Here is a 17,439-nt window from a genome sequence, read left to right on the forward strand (position 1 = left end):
TACTTACTCACACCACAGGTTAAAAATAAAATAAATGTGGTTTACACACTGTTCAATAGCAGACACAAATTTCCTTCGCGATTGCGTCAGGAGAACTACGCCAAATCAGTCAAGGAGCTATCTGCTGTGGCGACAAGGGAACAGCTGAAAGTGGCATCTTATCTTACATGGAACTGTGTGTTTGATATTATAAAGAAAACAGGACTGAGTGCGGTTTAAGTTGTGGTGCGTGTGGGTTTATGGGGTTGCATTCATAGTACCTCGTGCATAAAAGTTTGCAATTACAAAATTAGGTGTTACAGATTACTATTGTGTTTTCTTTATGATTTTTCTTGTTACTAGATTGGAAGTTGAACTTTCCCAGTTCTCAAGAATGCAGCAGAAGCATACGTAGCCGCCGTGACCCGGAAGTGGCGCTAACAAGTCCTTCCTGCATCAAGACCGGCAAGATGGCGGCGGACACGCAGGTTTGTGTGGCAGGATTTTATTAACTACTTTTACTATAGCTTTCAGGTGAGGCAGAAACAAAAATGGTGGTGTCTTGGGGGTCCATTTATTTGAACATCTCGACGGGTTTCGGTGTTCGCTACCAGACTCGAGCGGCCCTCTACAGCAGCTAACTAGCAAGCCGTTAGCTTTGTGCTACGTCGCATCAAGTGTGACTGGATGAGGCTGAGCTGTTGCAGCTGACGAGAGCAGAGGAGCGAGTCGGTACTCAGCAGAGGACCGCCTCAAACTTTTGTTTTCATCGTCTCCGACCAAGTTCATAGCCTTCTGACATGAACGTTCAAGTATGAGGGACAAACATTTTAACAGAGCCGAGCTGACAATTAAGTTCAGCAGTCATTTAAGACACCATCCAATAAAAAACACACCCAAGTATTCTTATCAAGCCCATTCTCTGATGTGTTACTGAACCCCCCTCCTCTGCCTCACATGACCACAAGCTGCACATTTTTAGCTCTTACACAAGACTGCTGTCATGTTTTCCTTTCTCATTGTGAGTGTTGCTTCAGGTTTCAGACACGCTGAAGAAATTTGCTGTGAAAGTGAATACAGCCAGCGTGAAGGAGCGTAAGGAGATATTCGGAGACCTGAAACGGTGTATAAAGGGCAAAGGTGAGAGCTTATGTCTTCTTTTTTTTTAATCTCTCCACTTTTCGGTCTTCAGTAAACAATAACAAGCTGTAAAATGCTTTTGTTTTAGAGTTACCAGAGCCCGCCATTAAAGGACTATGCAAGCTCTTCTGCCTCACCCCACACAGATATCGGTGGGTTTCTGACATCATCTGTAACAGTGAAGGTGAATCTTTACACTCAGTTGTTGTCAGGGGTTTCAACACTTTCTATCCTGTGTGCGCTCTTCAGGGATGCTACATCACGCAGAGAGCTGCTCTCTGTTATTGGCCAGCTGGCTGAAAGTAAGCCTGACATCCTGGTAACCAGCCTGCTCCACTGCCTGCTCAACAGTGGAGTCATCAGCAAAACCGGAGAGCCCAGGTAATGACCCAAACTTCAGGGTGCATCTAGTTGGCTTTAAACATTGCAGATGTTCACTGGTAATAAATTCCTGCTTTTACAGACTTACAGAAGAGAAGAGTCATAAACATCTTTAATCTTTCTGTGTTTGCCTGGCACAGTAAACATAATTTATATAACTTAGTGTAGCGGCTTTAATTAAAATAATGTGGGTGCATTGCTTTATGGCATAGTAAATAGTGTTTATTCGCTTTCTCGTTGCACACACTACTCCACAATCCTCTTGACATGGCAAGAGGGTTTGAGTGTTTTCTAAGTGTATGAAAAGTAAAAACTGAATATTTAGATTCTTTGCTTGGGTGAAGCCATTGACAGCATCGATGCCCTAAAGTTGCCTTGGATCATAAAAGCTTGGATTTTTTTTTCTAAACCTTTGAGAAGGCATCAGCACACAGCAGGGCAGCAGTCCAGAGCTTTATGAAGACACTGCTTTCTTTTCACATTCTTGAGTTTCTAAAATGTGAGATCTGGGGCGCTCTGGAAGAAAAGTTTTCACTGTATTTTTCTGCATCCGTCCTTCCATCTGTGTGATCCTGTCACAGAACAACAGTCCTGCAGCATGTTGCTGCCATGACCATGTTTGACTGTAGGTATTCTGTAATGTCTTATCCATCTGGGAATTACTGCCGCCTCACAGCAAGAAGGTAATGGGTTCCAGTGTGCTTACTGGGGGTCCTGAAATAACAACTTCTCCACCTCTTGCCCTACGACAGTTGGGATAGCCTCCTTCAACATTACCATAAAAACTTACATTTTACGTGCTGTTATTTTTTTTGTTTTCCAAAGTTCTCACATCTCCATTCAAATTTGGAAAACTTGAAGTGTTCTTCCATTTTTTTTGGATGCACTGTGGAAAAATGTCATTTTTCTGTTTACATATTGTTCTGGTTGATTTCTTTGTTGTATTTGCAGTAAAGCCACAGGCTCCGCCGCCTTCGTTGGCCTGTCTTGGACCTGCCTTTTAGTGTCCAGTGTGTTCTCTGCCCCAGAGAAAAGAGAAGGACCAACCTGGAAGAAAATGGTCAGTGAAAATGCTTTTTCTTTTTCTTTTTTTTCTTTTCTCTTTGTGACAAATAGCATTATTTAAACATTTTATCAACAGGATTTGCTCGCATGAGACCAGGGCCATATACCAGGAAGCATGGTCAACAAACTGAGTTTAAAAATAAAGTCTGACATCAGCAGCTCTTAGTTTCTCTTTCTGAAACAGCTGATCAGAGCAAGTTCAATTTTAAGATTGTTCCCCTTAGTTAAGCGCATAATTACGTAAAGAAAGCCATCATCAATGGAGCCCCAATGCCACAATTCACCATGGTAACGGATAAATATAAAAGTTGAGGGTAAAGAGCAGAGGAACACATCAGTGTGGACCGATATCTATCTTCAAAAATTGGAGGAGGAAAAGAGTTTTAATCAGCTTGCACCATGATGGCCTCTGACATCATCACAGACTGTATAAAAGTTTGATGTAAAATTTATGTCTGTGGTCGTCATTTACCCAACTTGAACTTTTTATGAGGTCAAGATGGAGTCCTAGTTTGACATTTAATATTTATATTCTAATTATTGTGCTCTTACCTGACAGGAGCAAATTTAGATGACAGAATCTGTTTTATTAGTAAAAGCAAACGTTCTGATCCGGACTGAATCCATTTAGCATCCGTCCTGCTCTCCAAGTGGACTCTGACATGGACACGGTTTTCTGATCTGTTACAGAGTCTTTTACCTGTCCTGGTTCTGGGTCGACTCACTGGGAGTGATTTAGGTGCTCTTCACTTGAAAATATGTTAAAGTTGAGACTCTAAATTTCAGGCTCTTTGAAGCCATTTAATGGCTGAATCTCAATCTGTGAACAAATTTCAACTTTTTGAGATTGTTAAACCTCAGACTGTCTGCAGCTGCATTTAAAACATCCATTTAAAATACATTTTGTTCAGTTTGTAGAGTCTTAAAATCATTTAATTTAATTTCAGCCTCATCTTCATTGAAATAATCACATGTCCAAGATCCACCTGTAACGGACATTTTTCCACCAGAGTGATGACAACACAACAAATGACTGTTTAAAGCTTCATATACAGAGATGTTTTATTTAAACTGTGAATGCTGCAATAAGATACAATAATTGTTTGCAGTGCAGGGACAGCTGACAGGAATAGCTGTGTTATTGTCCACAGAGTCAGAAACATGGAAACTGAAATTTTATTCTGAGCTGATGATAAATCTGTGCTGCAGTCGCTGTCTCCATCCTTTTAGAAAGCACTCGTTTTAATACAAAAATCAAGCAAACTTACATCTACCTGGGACTTCAGTGTTTGTAAAAACATGAAGGTCTGCAGGTGAATCCACTTCAATGTGCGCTTTTAAACTTTATGAATGAGGAAATGAATCTGAGTGTCAGTCAGCTGGTTCAGGTGCACCAGGAGGGGAGGAAGAAAACCTGAATGCGAGCTGGCTGAGTCCACAGAGTCTGTTAGCTCGCTTTCTAGAACAGAAAACCAAATCTCAAGGTTAACAAACTCAGAGTTGTTCACTAAACCTGCTTCCTGTAATAGAGCACAGGTTTTACTTGGATGTTGGTCTCACCCCTGGGTGTTTTGGCTTCTCTTTCAGGTGGAGGTTCAGAGTCTTCTTGTGGCTGAGGTTGTGGGTGGAGCCAAGGCCACCGCTAAGAAGTCAAGCCTCAAGAATCTCAGTCACTTGTGGAAGGGAGTGAGTTAGAACACATTCTTGGATCTGACCTGCTTTTTTCACATCTCACTTTCATTCACTTCACCTAAAGGTGCAGTTTATTAAATTCACAAGCACCAGATCATGTCAGCTGTCACAGAGAGCACTCAATAAACAGTTTGTTATGGCTTTAATTATGCATGCAAAGCTGATTTCATTAGCTCAGCATGCACAAACAGAAATTGCCCTTTGCTTACGTGGGTTCATTTCAACATAACTTAGCGTGCGTGTGCACACACAGTGAGGCTACAGTGAAGGTGATAAATTGTAGTTAAAAACCCAGACTTTACTAACACATAAAAATGGCCAATTTGAATATCATATTCCAGATGATTGTGTACTGCTGAAGTGTTTTCATATGATGTAGCTGCACGTTATAGAAAGCTGGTCATTTCTTACTACCATGATAAATGATATGTAAACTATCTCACTATTTGATTTAATGTCAAATTTCAAAAAAGTAACTGTAGTTCAATAATCGAGATGGACCAAATGTGAAATTCTGGGCTGATACAGATGTTTAAAACAACAGTTTTGCTAACAGTAAAGCTGATACTCAGTTTTTGTTTTTGTTTTTTTGTTATTTCCCATTTTTTCCCCACTGAAACAAAGACAGTGTGTTTATAAAAATAAGTCACTTCTTTTTATTTTAGGTTTTTTTCTTCCATGTTTTAATATTTAGTTACCACTGAACATGACATTGATATAAATATGGTGTAGAACAGGCTGCAGAAACTTCAACTGCTTTTAGCTTTAGCCATCTAGCCATTTGATGATTCACACAGGTTTTCTAACAGTCACTTCTCTTTACCAGAACCCAGGGATGGTCAATCAGTACATCAGCACCCTGTTGACTCTGGAGCAGAGCCCCACGACTCTGGCTTTGCTGGGGGTGTGTTTTGACTTCTGCTCTGCTCAAAAGGACAACGCTACTATAGAGAAACACAGGGTGAGTTTAAATTTATTTTCCATTTTTAGCAGTTCTTTCTGATATCTCTTTGTACCCTGATGTTCTTTGTGTGCTTCTTTCAGAGCGCGCTGCTGGACCTGTACGTGAAATCGGTCCTCATGAGCAAGACGAAACCACAGCAGCACATTCTGGACAAAAGTACTTCATTACTGCGTCACGTGTCTCACCCTGAGTTTAAGGAGACGCTGCTCCCTACCCTGCAGAAGACGATGCTCCGCAGCCCGGAGAACGCCATGCAGAGTGAGCTGCCTTTAGCTTTTGGTCATAGTGTTTAATCCTCACCTGTCTGAAGCTCATGCAGCAAATGAGGAAAAAAAAACAAACTCTTTGATGTCATTGCAGCCGTTTCCTGTCTGCTGTCTGCTGTAACGCTCGACCTCAGTCAGTATGCCATGGATATCGGAAAGGCACTCGCAAGTAAGGCTTCGGCTGGTGCTCTTTATTTCTTGAGCAACATGATTTTAAACCACACACTCAGCCTGTGCGATGCTATGCTTTAGGTATCATTGTGCTTTGTGTTGCAGGTCAGCTGAAAGCTAATAATGCCCAGCTGATGGAGGGAGCAGTCCAGGCCGTGCAGAACTTGGCCCAGCAGTGCAGCGACCCCACAGCTGTGCAGGATGTCGTCACACATCTCTTCAAAATCCTCGGAGGTGAACTAACTATTTCCCAAATAATGAAGATTTTTATGTTTGGGTTTGTTGAGCTGAAGCAGTATTGTTGTGGTTGCAGGTTCTGAAGGAAAGCTCACAGTTGTTGCCCAAAAGATGAGTGTGTTGTCAGGTATGCAGGCTTTCAAACACTTTGTATTTATGAGCTTGGCTGTTTAACATGAGAAAAGAAAGGCAAGCATTTGCTCTAAATGTTGCAGGCATTGCCAGCTGCAGCCATCATACCGTGTCAGGAGCCTCCAACCAGACTCTGAGCTCTGCAGTCACTGTGATGTTCATCCCCTATTTACAGCAGGAAGGTAACGCTCATCTTCCTCACCTTCCTCTCTTGGTCCTGTGTGTCTGTGAGCTCAAAATCCAGGGTTACTCTAAACTTGTTGTTCTCCTTCTTTTGTTTAGTCCATGAGGGCACGTTGGTGCACGCAGTGTCTGTGCTCTCCCAGTGGAGCAACCGCCTCACGGTGGAAGTTCCCGTCGCTCTGCTGGATTGGTTCAAGAAGGCGTTCACCCTGAAGACCTCCACCTCTCTGGTTCGGCATGCCTACCTTCAAGCCATGCTGGGGGCCTTCAAAGGTCAGTGAGACGCAAGGAGACATTATGCTGCATCACACGTGTGCAGCTGGCTTAAAGGAAGTCAAACCTTATTTGTCTGTTGTCCAGGTGACACTCTGGCCCAAGCCTCAGACCTCATACCGTTGCTGCTCCAGACAATTGAGAAAGCTGCAGCGCAGAACTCCCAGCATGCTCTGCTTGCGGAGGGCGTGGCGGCGTCTGTTCTCTTGAGTCGATTGGCTCTGCTGGAGACACAAACAGGTGAGGCTTTTGTTCCAGCTGTGGCTTTTTGTCACTTATAGAGCCTCTAAGAGAATATGAAGTGACAGAGGCTGTTTTTGTCCCTGCAGAGACCAAATTCACCAGCTTTTGGAATCTGATCTTGGATGAGAAGAAGCCGTTATTCACTACAGAGAAGTTCCTCTCCCAGTGCAGTGAAGAAAGTAAGAGCATTTTAAAAATGCTGTTATGTAGTTTTACGTTGCTTATGAGCGATTTAAAAAATGTCTCATTTCTGTTTTGCACTCTGTCTCTAGCTCTGCTCACAGTGCTACAGCTCTGTGAACGGCTGTTTTTAGATCATGCCCACAGACTGAACAGCAGCAAAGCACAGTGAGTCTAACCTCAGTGTTCATTCACACCAGAAACACTTAGATATCAAAATACTGTCCTCACACATCGTGTGCCCTTTTTGATATTTCTAACAAGGTGAAGGTGAACTTAGAGCCTTTCTAATGTCTCTTCTTTATGGCTGATACAGATTGATAGATTGAATAAAAGCTTTAAAGGATTTTGATGATAGCACTTATTGACAGCATACCAGTATCTGCTGTCAGTGCCTACATCAGCTGACTGATATCAGCCCAGTTATAGCCAGAAACATATGTTAATTTTAACCTGAGATGGTACTTTTTTTTTAGTGGGAAGTGAAATAGGGTTTAAAATGTAGTGCACAACAAGGACCTTACACAACTTGCTTATGCTATTTTACATATTCCCATGGTATTAATACTGTTGGGGCAGTGCTTTTACTGTATGAAGGAGCCTAAATGCAAGAAATTGTTGTGTGAAAAAGTCTTCACATGCGATGCTTGATCCCTGTAGTTTGTTTTTCTTGCTGTTATTTATTCCCCTTAGGCTAGTAACAAATCTTAATAAGAAAAAAAACTGTTTTAAATCTTTTCATCATACCATGTTTTAACATTTAAGCAGTAAAAAAGTGGAAACAACAGAAAAACATCAGTCTGTCATTTAGATACAGGTCTGGAAGGCAATATTGGCCCATGGCAGTGTTTGGTTGGAATACAGATACAACCCCAATTCCAAAAGAGTTGTTGAAGTAAACAGGACAAAACCCAAACTTGCTGACTTGCTGAAATTAAAAGTCACCTAGTGTTGTTTTTATGCAGGAAGCACGCAGTCTGCCTTTTATCCCGTTTTGCTTTAATGACATTTGCCCTTTTGTGCGCTCTGTAGGATGTATCATCAGGCCACGGTTGCGGCTCTGTTGTCTCGAAGCTGGCGTGTGAGGAAGAGAGCACAGCAGACAATCAGGAAGCTTCTCTCCTCTTTGGGAGGATCCAGTCTTGCTCATGGCCTTCTTGGGGAACTGCGGGTGGTCATCAACAAACACAAAGTACAGAATCACTTATCATTTCCAGCCGCTGCAGGGCTGGATGCTAACTCTTTCTACTCACTTTATTTTTATCTTACTGACAATACTGTAAACTTTCAGGTTTTACCCCAGGACAGCGTGGTGTCAGAGTCCGGAGAGCTGACTGAGCTGGGTCGCAGCTATGTGCCCCCTCGCGTCCTGTTGGACGCACTGTGTGTTGTTTGCTCCTCTGCCAGCCAGTGGGGCGATCCTGCTGAAGCAGAGAGTTTGGCTATGGAGACCCTGATAGTTTCTCATCATCCATCTATAGGTACATGGTTTTCACAGTTTGATAACCCCGAGGTTTGTTGCTATAGTGCTTTGGTGGTGGTAGCAGCATCTGAAATGTCTCACTCCACGTTTATCTTTTTCAGTGGAAGCTCGCCGTGGCCTCTGGCCTGTTCTCCTCTCCTCCATGAACTTGAAAGCTGAAGAGTTCATAGAAAACAACCTGGAGGCTATTCTCCCACAGCTGCTCAAAGTCGATGCCGACAACCAGGTTTGACAATCGTACAGCTTCATTTCTTGTATTCCACATTTGTTTATACAGATTCATGTAGAAAATGGTGAAAAAACAGAATGAAACAGCTTCATGTAGCATCTAGATCCAGGAAAGGAGACGTGTTCAGATGATGATAACAAACATGCACCTCTTTACATTTGCTCTCCAGCTAAAAAGCAGCATTTCTTTTTTTATTTCATCTTAAATTGAAGAACAGTTTTTCTTACTGTTCACTAAACTCGTACACTTGCAGACTTTCTGTTTGCATCTTAAGTGATGAATAAGGTCTTGGATTATTTAGTGATTTTATGTATTTATTTTTATTTTCTTCCTTTCTCCTCAGGCGGTCAGAAATGCAGTGGGCTCCCTTTCACGCCTCTCCCCAAACAAGCTGTTGCCACGGGTGATCAGTCACATCACTGAAGGGCTTTCCAAACCGGCACTGCTTCAGGTCACCAGGGAGGAGTACGCCATCATGTTGACACCCGAGGGAGAACTGTATGACAAGAGTATCATCCAGAGGTAAATGCGCAGTTTCACTCACCTGCAGCTGAACTCAGAGCTCCGTCTGTGGGACATTTATTCACTCCTGTCTCCCCTCTGTTAACCTGCTGCAGTGCCCAGAAGGAAAACACTAAGAAAGTAAACATGAAGCGAGAGAACAAGGCGTACTCATACAAGGAACAGATCATTGAACTGGAGTTACAGGAGGTAGATTAATTATTGTTTTTTATTTTTTAAGGACCTTAATGTTTGAAACTATTTGAATGTGTTAATTTCCTTTTTGATGTGACAGGAGCTCAAGAAGAAGAAAGGTATCAAAGAGGAGATCCAGCTAACTACCAAACAGAAGGAAATGATGCAAATCCAGCTGGAAAAAGAGTCTGCTACTCGCAAAAGACTCCAAGAGGTAAGGAGCTCTAAAGTCTGTCCAGTAAATCAGGTCATTAAAACAGATTGCCCCCCAGTGTGACATTTTAAAATTCCCTGTTTGCTGTTTGCAGCTGGATGGAGAGCTGCAGAGTGTGGTGGGTCTCCTGGAAGCCACTCTGATAGAGAGACCTGCTCAGATCACCAGGGAGCTCCCTGCTGTCCTCCAGGTCCTAATGCCCCTGCTGCATTCCCCCTTGGCTGCTCCAAGCATCCAGCAGGTCCTCTTGGATATTGGAGTGTGCCTCATGCCCAAGAGCCTTCAACATTTGGGTACAAAGTCTGTCTTGGTGTAGTTTTAAAACACTGTTTCTGGCATCTCAGTTTAAAATCACTTTTGTTTTTCTTTCCCCCATCCAGCTGTCCTTGTGGGTCATGTGACTTTACGGTTACTGAAGCCTGAGTGTGATCTGGATAAGGCCTGGGAACAAGAGGACCTGGCTACAGCTGCTCACCGCACCGTGATGCTGCTGCACAACCACACCGTCCCACAGAGAGAGGGCAAGACTGCCGGTGAGTACATGTGGTTCACAAAATGAAATGAATGTGAGTCAATAAATCTGAAAGGCTTGAACCAACACCACACTGATGATTAAAAACATTAAAAGATGAGAATAAAATCTAAAGAACACAAACTAAAGCGCTGCTCACTGTGACCACAGTATAACTGCTGAATGTGATGAATATTAAACTGGTTTCAGTTTCATATTTTTTCCCCCAAAAGATGAAAATAATTCAGATGAAAGCTCAAATAAAGGAGACAGGTTTATAATAGACATTTCTGTGCAGAAAATACAAACCTAAAGTATGTAAAAGAAACCTTATGGGTCTGAAAACCTGAATTCTTTCAAACGTCCAGCAGAGGGCGCCTGCTCTAGTTTAAAAACAAAAAAGTCCCAGTCTTTAAAGGTCTAAGATGAGCTGATCTCTGTAAATACTTTACTGATGAGTTTGTGCCGTTTAACGGTAATTTTAATCCTTCGTGAAAACAGTGAAGCTCATTTAGGTTTGGTCAGTACTCTTGATTATCAACAGACATCAATGACCCAAAAAATATATTCAGGCCTTGTAGTGAACAAGGCTATTAAGTATAAATTACCCTAATAGCATACATGTGTAAATCATTTTAAATTAGAAGGTACTAAAAATAATTATCCGGGCACATAAAGCAGGCACATGAGATTCCGAGGAACATAAAAATGATAGAAAGCAAACTGTTAAAAAACCCAGAATTAAGCGTTACCTTGGCGTGTGTGTTGGGCGGTGTCAAGCAAGCGTCGTTCAGGAGAGGGATGACCTTCTCTTCCTTTCCTTTCAATATGTATTTTTTATTTTTTCCTCAGATGCGGCGCCTCTATCTGCTCCTGCCTTTTCCTTCTGCTTCCCTCTCCTCAACGCTACACTCAGGGAGTCTTCAGACAGCACCGAGGAGACTGAGAACACCATGATGAGAGCACTGCAGGTCATCAATGAACACTCTCAGCTTCGGGCTGACACCAACAGTGATGACGTTGCCATAGATGAGGTACAGACGAATGGCTTTATTCCATTTTCTGTGTGGTGGCTGTTATCTGCACAGAGCGAGTTCTAAACAAGTTGGGAGTCTGTGTGAAGTGTAAATAAAAAGAGAATGCAATCATGTGCAGAAACCCATATTTTATTCATATAGTGCACATAAAACATATCAAACATTTAAGAGGAGAAAATATTCAACTTCAAGGAAGATATTGGCTCATTTTGGTATTTAATGGCAGCAACTCGTGTCGTGAAAGTTGGCACAGGGTAGAGTTCCCTGTTCTTTTAACAACAGTCTGTAAACATCTGGGGACTGAGGAAACCAGGTGCTGGACGTTTGGGAGATGAATGTTGTCTCACTCTCGCCTGACAAAGGATTCTAGCTACTTAACAGTCGCCATACTTCTTTGTGGTGTTTCATGTTACATGACGCACTGAAATGTTTTCAGTTGGTGAAAGGTCTGAACTGCACGCAGGTCGATGAACTCTTCTAATATGAAGTCATGCTGTTGTAATAGATGCAGGATGAGATTTAGCAGCATCTTGTTGGCCTTTCCTGAAATAGATCCTGTCTGCATGGGAGCACACGATGCTCCAAAATCTGGATATGCCTTTCAGCATTGTGCCTGGTTCCAGATGTACAGTCTGACATTTCTATAAACACCAATGCACCCCTATACAATCAGGATGTTGGCTTCAAGGCTGATGGCTAGCCGGATGATCCCTCTCCTCTTTAATCCAGAGGACGCAGCGCCACTGTTTTCCAAAGAGAATTTCCGATTTAATTCATCTGACCACAGAACAGTTTTCCACTTTACCTCAGTCCATGTTAAATGAGTTTATGCCCAGAGAAAGATGGCAGCATTTCTAGATCAGGTTCACATAGAGCTTCTTTACATGATTGAGCTTTAACCTGCTTTTGTGAATGGCACAGTGAACTGTGTTCATAGAGAACAGTTTCTGAAGTGCTCCTGAGTCACGACAGAATCGTGTCTGCTTTTTAATTCAGTGCAGCCCGAAGGCCCAGAGATCATGTGGTATCCAGTATTGATTTTTCCGCCTTGTTCCTGTTTCAAGTTAACCTGATTAGCTGTCAAACGTTGTTCTAGCCCAGTTTTTTTAGTACCACTTTTTAATTTAGTTTGTTTTTTTCCTGTCCCAACATATTTGGTCATGTGTTGCCACCATCAATTTCAGAGTAAGCTGAAATGTATTTTGAGAAATGATAAAGTTTCAGTTTAAGATGTTTTCTAAGTTTATGAGATTTGTAAATCTTTGTTTTTTGTTTTGTTTTTTTGTTTTTAAATTACGCTTTACATACCGTCCCCCTTTTTTCTTGGCCTGGATCTGTTTATTTTATTTTACAATACAATTTAAAATCATTTGTTTACTCTGTGTAAAAGCGACATAGGTTTATTCTTTGAGTTAGGGCCTTTGTTGTTTGCATGATTCATATATCAGTGTTAAGTAACTTAACAACATATCTACCCTTGACCTTCCTTTGAAAATGCTCAGCTACAAGCGCTGGACTGAAAGTGAAAAAACAGCCAGTGTCCAAAGAAAGGCCTTCAGAAAGTCTGGAGAATTATTGCCCAAGAGCACTTTAGAAATGACAAAGTCTGGCTCTTTGCAGTGTAAATAAAATGAAGAGTGGCTCTAGACTTGCACGATATAGAGTACATTTCCAAACACTGCATAGTATCATTTCTTTGTGTTGTTTTCTTGTCATAGAACGGCCCAGAGCTGCTTCCACGTGTCAGCATGTTGTTGCTACTGACCAGAGTCATTTCCACCGCAGCACCGAGGCTCCAGGTAAATGCCAGAGTTTAGAGTTTGTGTATCCAAACATTTGGACCCTTTCTAATGCTTCAGTGGGACATCAAGTCATTTTGAATGTTACCTTTTAGGTCTTGTTTTACTCTGCTCCAGAATTATTGCGTAGCTCCACAATGTGACACTTTGCACACTTTGTGTTTCAGGTGTTGGCGTCTCAGTGCCTGACGGCTCTGTGTGCCAGTGCTGGAGGAGAAGAGGGCTGCACTGTAGCAGAGCAGCCAGAGATCGATGTCTTACTCAACGCCCTGCTTTCACCCTGCTTCTCAGTCCGTGACGCCGCCCTCAGGGTGAGCCTGGGATCACTTCATTTTGATATTTGCTGAAGTGTCTCTGTGTCTCTCTGTCTTGCATTTCACTGGCCGTGGTTTTTAGAAGTGTTTCCATTACAGAACAGTTCAGAGCCTTTGTCCCTGACTGCCACAGATTTCTCTGAATTAACTTAGTCTTTTAATAAATTAATGAAGTTAATTTAATTGTTCAGCTGTATTCCTGAAAGCCTTGGCCTCTCTGGGTTGCTCTTTTTTACACACTCATGTAATTAACCTGGTTTTAAGAGATTCCGCCAGATGTTTTTCAGTCTTTCAGTGCCTCGTCCTAACTTTTTTGAAGCATTTTAGCAAATTAAAATGTGAAACAAACATACGTTTTTCAAGAAAATCAACATTTTAAGTTTCAACGTTTGATTAACGGTTCGTCCTGTTTGTTTTCAGGGGCTGTTGGAGATGGAGTTTGCCTTGCCTACAGACAGCACAGATGCCAGCGGGATGAGTTTGCTGCGCAGGCTTTGGGTTGCCAGATTCGATGTTGAGGAGGAAGGTCAAGCCTTGGCTGAAAAGTATGTAACACCTGTTCCTAACTTCCTGCAAACAGTCACTGACTGAAAATGTTTGACTTTTGTTCTTCAGCCTGTTTGTTCGTTCATGTTTCATTCAGTCCCATGTTGCATGTCTGCAATAACATTGTTTGAAAATTTACATTTTAACCATTCTGGTTTTTATATTCGAGTCAAAACATGATGAAAATGTTTGATTTGTGCTGTGGAGAAACAATGTTGTAAATTGGCCAGTTCCCCTGTTTGTTCCTCCTGCTCAGGCTCTGGGAGTCTCTGGGTCTGGAGTTGGTCCCTGAGATCTGCTCACTGCTGATCGGGGACGTCACTCACCACGAGGAAGCCATCCGCTCTGCAGCAGCTGACGCTCTGTCGAGTGCCGTGTCCCAGTACAGAGACCAGTCTGCCACGGTGCTCTGCCAGCTCACTGAGCTCTACCATCAAAAACTTTATGTAAGAACATGTCCCACCCATAGATTTTTATTGCTGTAACAATGTAAGTTTGTTTTGATCGGTTCTTTCTTCTCTTTTTTTCCTTCTAAAGAGACCACCACCTGTGCTGGATGCACTGGGCAGAGTCATCTCTGAAGCCCCACCTGACCAGTGGGAGGCCAGGTAATTAAATCTGGGTCTGATGGAATTTAAGGAAAGAAAAAAAGCTCTGAGTGCCACACAGTTCTGTATTACCCAAATGTAAATGATGGGAAAACATCAGGACTTAAGAAGTGTTCCTAAAGACTGTGGTTGAATGCAGTGTTGTTCTTGTGCGCTGATTATATTTTTTATTCCCAGGTGTGGCATTGCTCTGGCTCTGAACAAGCTCTCTCAGTACCTGGATGAATCTCAGGTCACCCCTCTCTTCCTTTTCTTCGTTCCCGATGCTCTGAACGATCGCCACACTGATGTGCGGCGCTGCATGCTGGACGCCGCCCTTTCAGCGCTCAACACACACGGCAAGGTAACGCTCAGTTCTATTTTTCTAGACGTTGTTTTCAGACAGCTATGATTTCTGTATTCCTCGGCATCTCATGCGCCTTCCTTATGTGTCAGGATAACGTGAGCTCCCTGCTGCCAGTGTTTGAGGAGTTCTTGAAGAACGCCCCGCAGGATGCCAGCTACGACTCTGTGCGTCAGAGCGTGGTTATTCTCATGGGCTCCTTGGCCAAACATTTGGACAAAAACGACCCCAAAGTCAAACCCATTGTGGCCAAGCTTATTACCGCACTCTCTACACCATCACAGCAGGTAAAGGCCTACTTTGGCTCCTTTTCTACCCACTCAACCTGTACTACTCCGATTTTCACAACGTCATCTTGTGTGGTATGTCGTCCTTCACCAGGTCCAGGAGTCTGTTGCCAGCTGTTTGCCTCCTTTGGTCCCCGCCATCAAAGAGGATGCTGCAGGGATTGTTAAAAACCTGCTTCAGCTGCTGCTTGAGAGCGACAAATACGCAGAGAGGAAGGGTGCAGCGTACGGGCTAGCTGGACTGGTCAAAGGACTCGGGATCCTGGCGCTTAAACAGCAGGACATCATGACCACACTTACTGAGGCCATCCAGGATAAGAAAAACTTCAGACGCAGGGAAGGTCAGCAAGAATTCATGAGTCATTGAACTGTCTGGTTTTGATTCATCCTCTTTATACCAGATGCCACCATTATTAGCACAGCTCAGAGTATCCGGTTTATTTTTGGTTTGTTGCAGGGGCGCTGTTTGCCTTTGAGATGCTGTGTAACATGTTGGGAAAACTGTTTGAGCCCTACGTGGTCCATGTGCTGCCACACCTCCTGCTCTGTTTTGGAGACGGGAACCAGTATGTTAGAGAGGTGAGCAGGCAGGTCGTGTTGTTGTCTAAATATTAGTTGTTGGAGACTTTTCCTCAAGTGGGACATTTTACCACCCCTCCTGCTTGTCCTCCCAGGCTGCAGATGACTGTGCCAAGGCTGTGATGAGGAACCTGAGTGCCCATGGGGTGAAGCTGGTCCTGCCCTCCCTGCTGGTGGCCCTGGAGGAGGAGTCTTGGAGGACGAAAGCAGGTAAAGCGCATCTTCAGTCAAAGGGTGTCACAGCAGGTCTTGAATATAGTGATGTATTTAGAATGGGCTCTAGTTTTTTTTTAGCACACACACACATGTAACTAGAGAACAGTAGTTACACGTGTGGTTTTCAGCTGTTGTAACAGCACTGAAGAGTTCATAAATGGGTAATAATCAGTCTCAGTCAGATGACTACTCCAATCCCGTCGCTCACCCCTCTTGTTCCTGCAGGTTCTGTGGAGTTATTGGGTGCCATGGCTTACTGTGCACCCAAGCAGCTGTCCTCCTGCCTGCCCAGCATTGTGCCCAAGCTGACGGAGGTGCTGACTGACTCCCATGTGAAGGTGCAGAAGGCCGGCCAGCAGGCCCTCCGACAAATTGGCTCAGTCATCCGCAACCCAGAGATCCTGGGTAAGTGATTCAGTGTCTTGAGGCACAGCTGCCAATGCAGAAGGCTTGTTGCTCATAGGCAGTCATAAAATATGGACCCAAAGAGGATTAAGAAACAGAAAATCTGAATATTTCCTTTGTCTTCATTCAGAAGCTACTGTTTCAGGTAGTGTCGATGAAGAGCAAATAAAATGAAAGCTATACTCTGCTGCAATGAGTTTAATCCTTTTTTAACACAGGAATGCATTCCTAAATTTGAATGCACTTTTTAGAGTGGAAATATTGCACTTTCCCTTATTTTGTCATGTATACTTTCCAACAGTGAATGCTAAGCTTTAACCTGCTCAAAGTTTCAAATGAGGTCAGTGTACAGCTAATCTCCGTGAGCCAAAACTTCAGCCCAAAGCATGAAAAGCTCAGCTTCAGACAGTCCTTTTGAACTCTTTGCGTGATAATAATGAGAACAGATATCCTTAATCTCAGAGCACTGAAGCCCACCCACCTGTTAAAATCTGCAGTTTGCAAGTAGAAAAAAATCATCTGAGGGGCTGCACCAAATACAGTCTAACAATAAAAACAGAATGTAAATAACCATAATTGGCTCACTCTAAAATATTTAGCCAAAAAGGTTTGTTTTGTTCTGAGTGACTGGAACAAATCATCTCAACAATGTCTAGTACATCTAGTACAACACCTTATGATATGACGAGTTGCATATTAATTTAATTCAGTTTTATTTATACAGCGCCACATCACAACAACAGTCGCCTCAAGGTGCTTTATTTTGTAAGGTAGACCCTACAATAATACATACAGAGAAAAATCCAACAATCATACAACCTTAAGCATGCAGTTATTCACCCCTTACTTAAGATGCCCGGCTCAGATATTTCAGTAATGTCAAACTTTAGACCCATCTCTAAACTTCCTTTTCTGAGTAAGATCTTGGAAAAGGTTGTTCATACTCAGCTGATGGATTATCTAAACAACTCTCAAATGTTTTTCAGTCCGGCTTTAAGCAGTTTCATAGCACAGAGACAGCTCTCATAAAGGTTATGAACGATATTCTGGTAGCAACGGACTGTGGTAAACATGTGGTGCTTATACTACTAGATATGACTGCTGCATTTGACACAGTGGATCACGACCTGCTGATCTCTCGATTACAGCTTTATGTGGGCATTTCTGGCTTTGCACTCCTGTGGATAAAATCATACCTGTCAAACAGGAGCTTCTGTGTTAAGTTGGGCTCGTCATTGTCCTCTGTGGCCCCTCTGCCATGGGGTG

At 42.9% G+C, this 17,439-nt stretch overlaps 1 protein-coding gene across 1 annotated transcript in view; it reads left to right on the top strand.

Annotated features, from left to right (window-relative positions):
- Positions 1-357: 357 nt before the first annotated feature.
- gcn1 (GCN1 activator of EIF2AK4) overlaps positions 358-17,439 on the top strand; it is a 29,465-nt gene continuing 12,383 nt past the window's right edge. Inside the window, exons 1-36 of the mRNA XM_026186415.1 lie at positions 358-467; positions 1,017-1,119; positions 1,208-1,271; positions 1,369-1,500; positions 2,452-2,560; positions 4,153-4,251; positions 5,084-5,218; positions 5,302-5,479; positions 5,582-5,656; positions 5,764-5,892; positions 5,972-6,022; positions 6,111-6,209; positions 6,310-6,483; positions 6,571-6,723; positions 6,813-6,905; positions 6,999-7,074; positions 7,939-8,098; positions 8,198-8,387; positions 8,491-8,615; positions 8,962-9,140; positions 9,236-9,329; positions 9,415-9,528; positions 9,623-9,821; positions 9,909-10,061; positions 10,892-11,073; positions 12,795-12,875; positions 13,043-13,186; positions 13,610-13,734; positions 13,992-14,181; positions 14,273-14,343; positions 14,521-14,686; positions 14,779-14,973; positions 15,068-15,314; positions 15,431-15,552; positions 15,648-15,762; positions 15,994-16,173. Coding sequence (XP_026042200.1) covers positions 450-467; positions 1,017-1,119; positions 1,208-1,271; positions 1,369-1,500; positions 2,452-2,560; positions 4,153-4,251; positions 5,084-5,218; positions 5,302-5,479; positions 5,582-5,656; positions 5,764-5,892; positions 5,972-6,022; positions 6,111-6,209; positions 6,310-6,483; positions 6,571-6,723; positions 6,813-6,905; positions 6,999-7,074; positions 7,939-8,098; positions 8,198-8,387; positions 8,491-8,615; positions 8,962-9,140; positions 9,236-9,329; positions 9,415-9,528; positions 9,623-9,821; positions 9,909-10,061; positions 10,892-11,073; positions 12,795-12,875; positions 13,043-13,186; positions 13,610-13,734; positions 13,992-14,181; positions 14,273-14,343; positions 14,521-14,686; positions 14,779-14,973; positions 15,068-15,314; positions 15,431-15,552; positions 15,648-15,762; positions 15,994-16,173 — 4,720 coding nt within the window. The 5' untranslated portion in view covers positions 358-449. The remainder of the gene's footprint in view (positions 468-1,016; positions 1,120-1,207; positions 1,272-1,368; positions 1,501-2,451; positions 2,561-4,152; positions 4,252-5,083; positions 5,219-5,301; positions 5,480-5,581; positions 5,657-5,763; positions 5,893-5,971; positions 6,023-6,110; positions 6,210-6,309; positions 6,484-6,570; positions 6,724-6,812; positions 6,906-6,998; positions 7,075-7,938; positions 8,099-8,197; positions 8,388-8,490; positions 8,616-8,961; positions 9,141-9,235; positions 9,330-9,414; positions 9,529-9,622; positions 9,822-9,908; positions 10,062-10,891; positions 11,074-12,794; positions 12,876-13,042; positions 13,187-13,609; positions 13,735-13,991; positions 14,182-14,272; positions 14,344-14,520; positions 14,687-14,778; positions 14,974-15,067; positions 15,315-15,430; positions 15,553-15,647; positions 15,763-15,993; positions 16,174-17,439) is intronic.

Source organism: Astatotilapia calliptera, chromosome 12 (genome assembly GCF_900246225.1).
Source record: "Astatotilapia calliptera chromosome 12, fAstCal1.2, whole genome shotgun sequence".
In the NCBI taxonomy this organism is placed as follows: Eukaryota; Metazoa; Chordata; class Actinopteri; order Cichliformes; family Cichlidae; genus Astatotilapia; species Astatotilapia calliptera.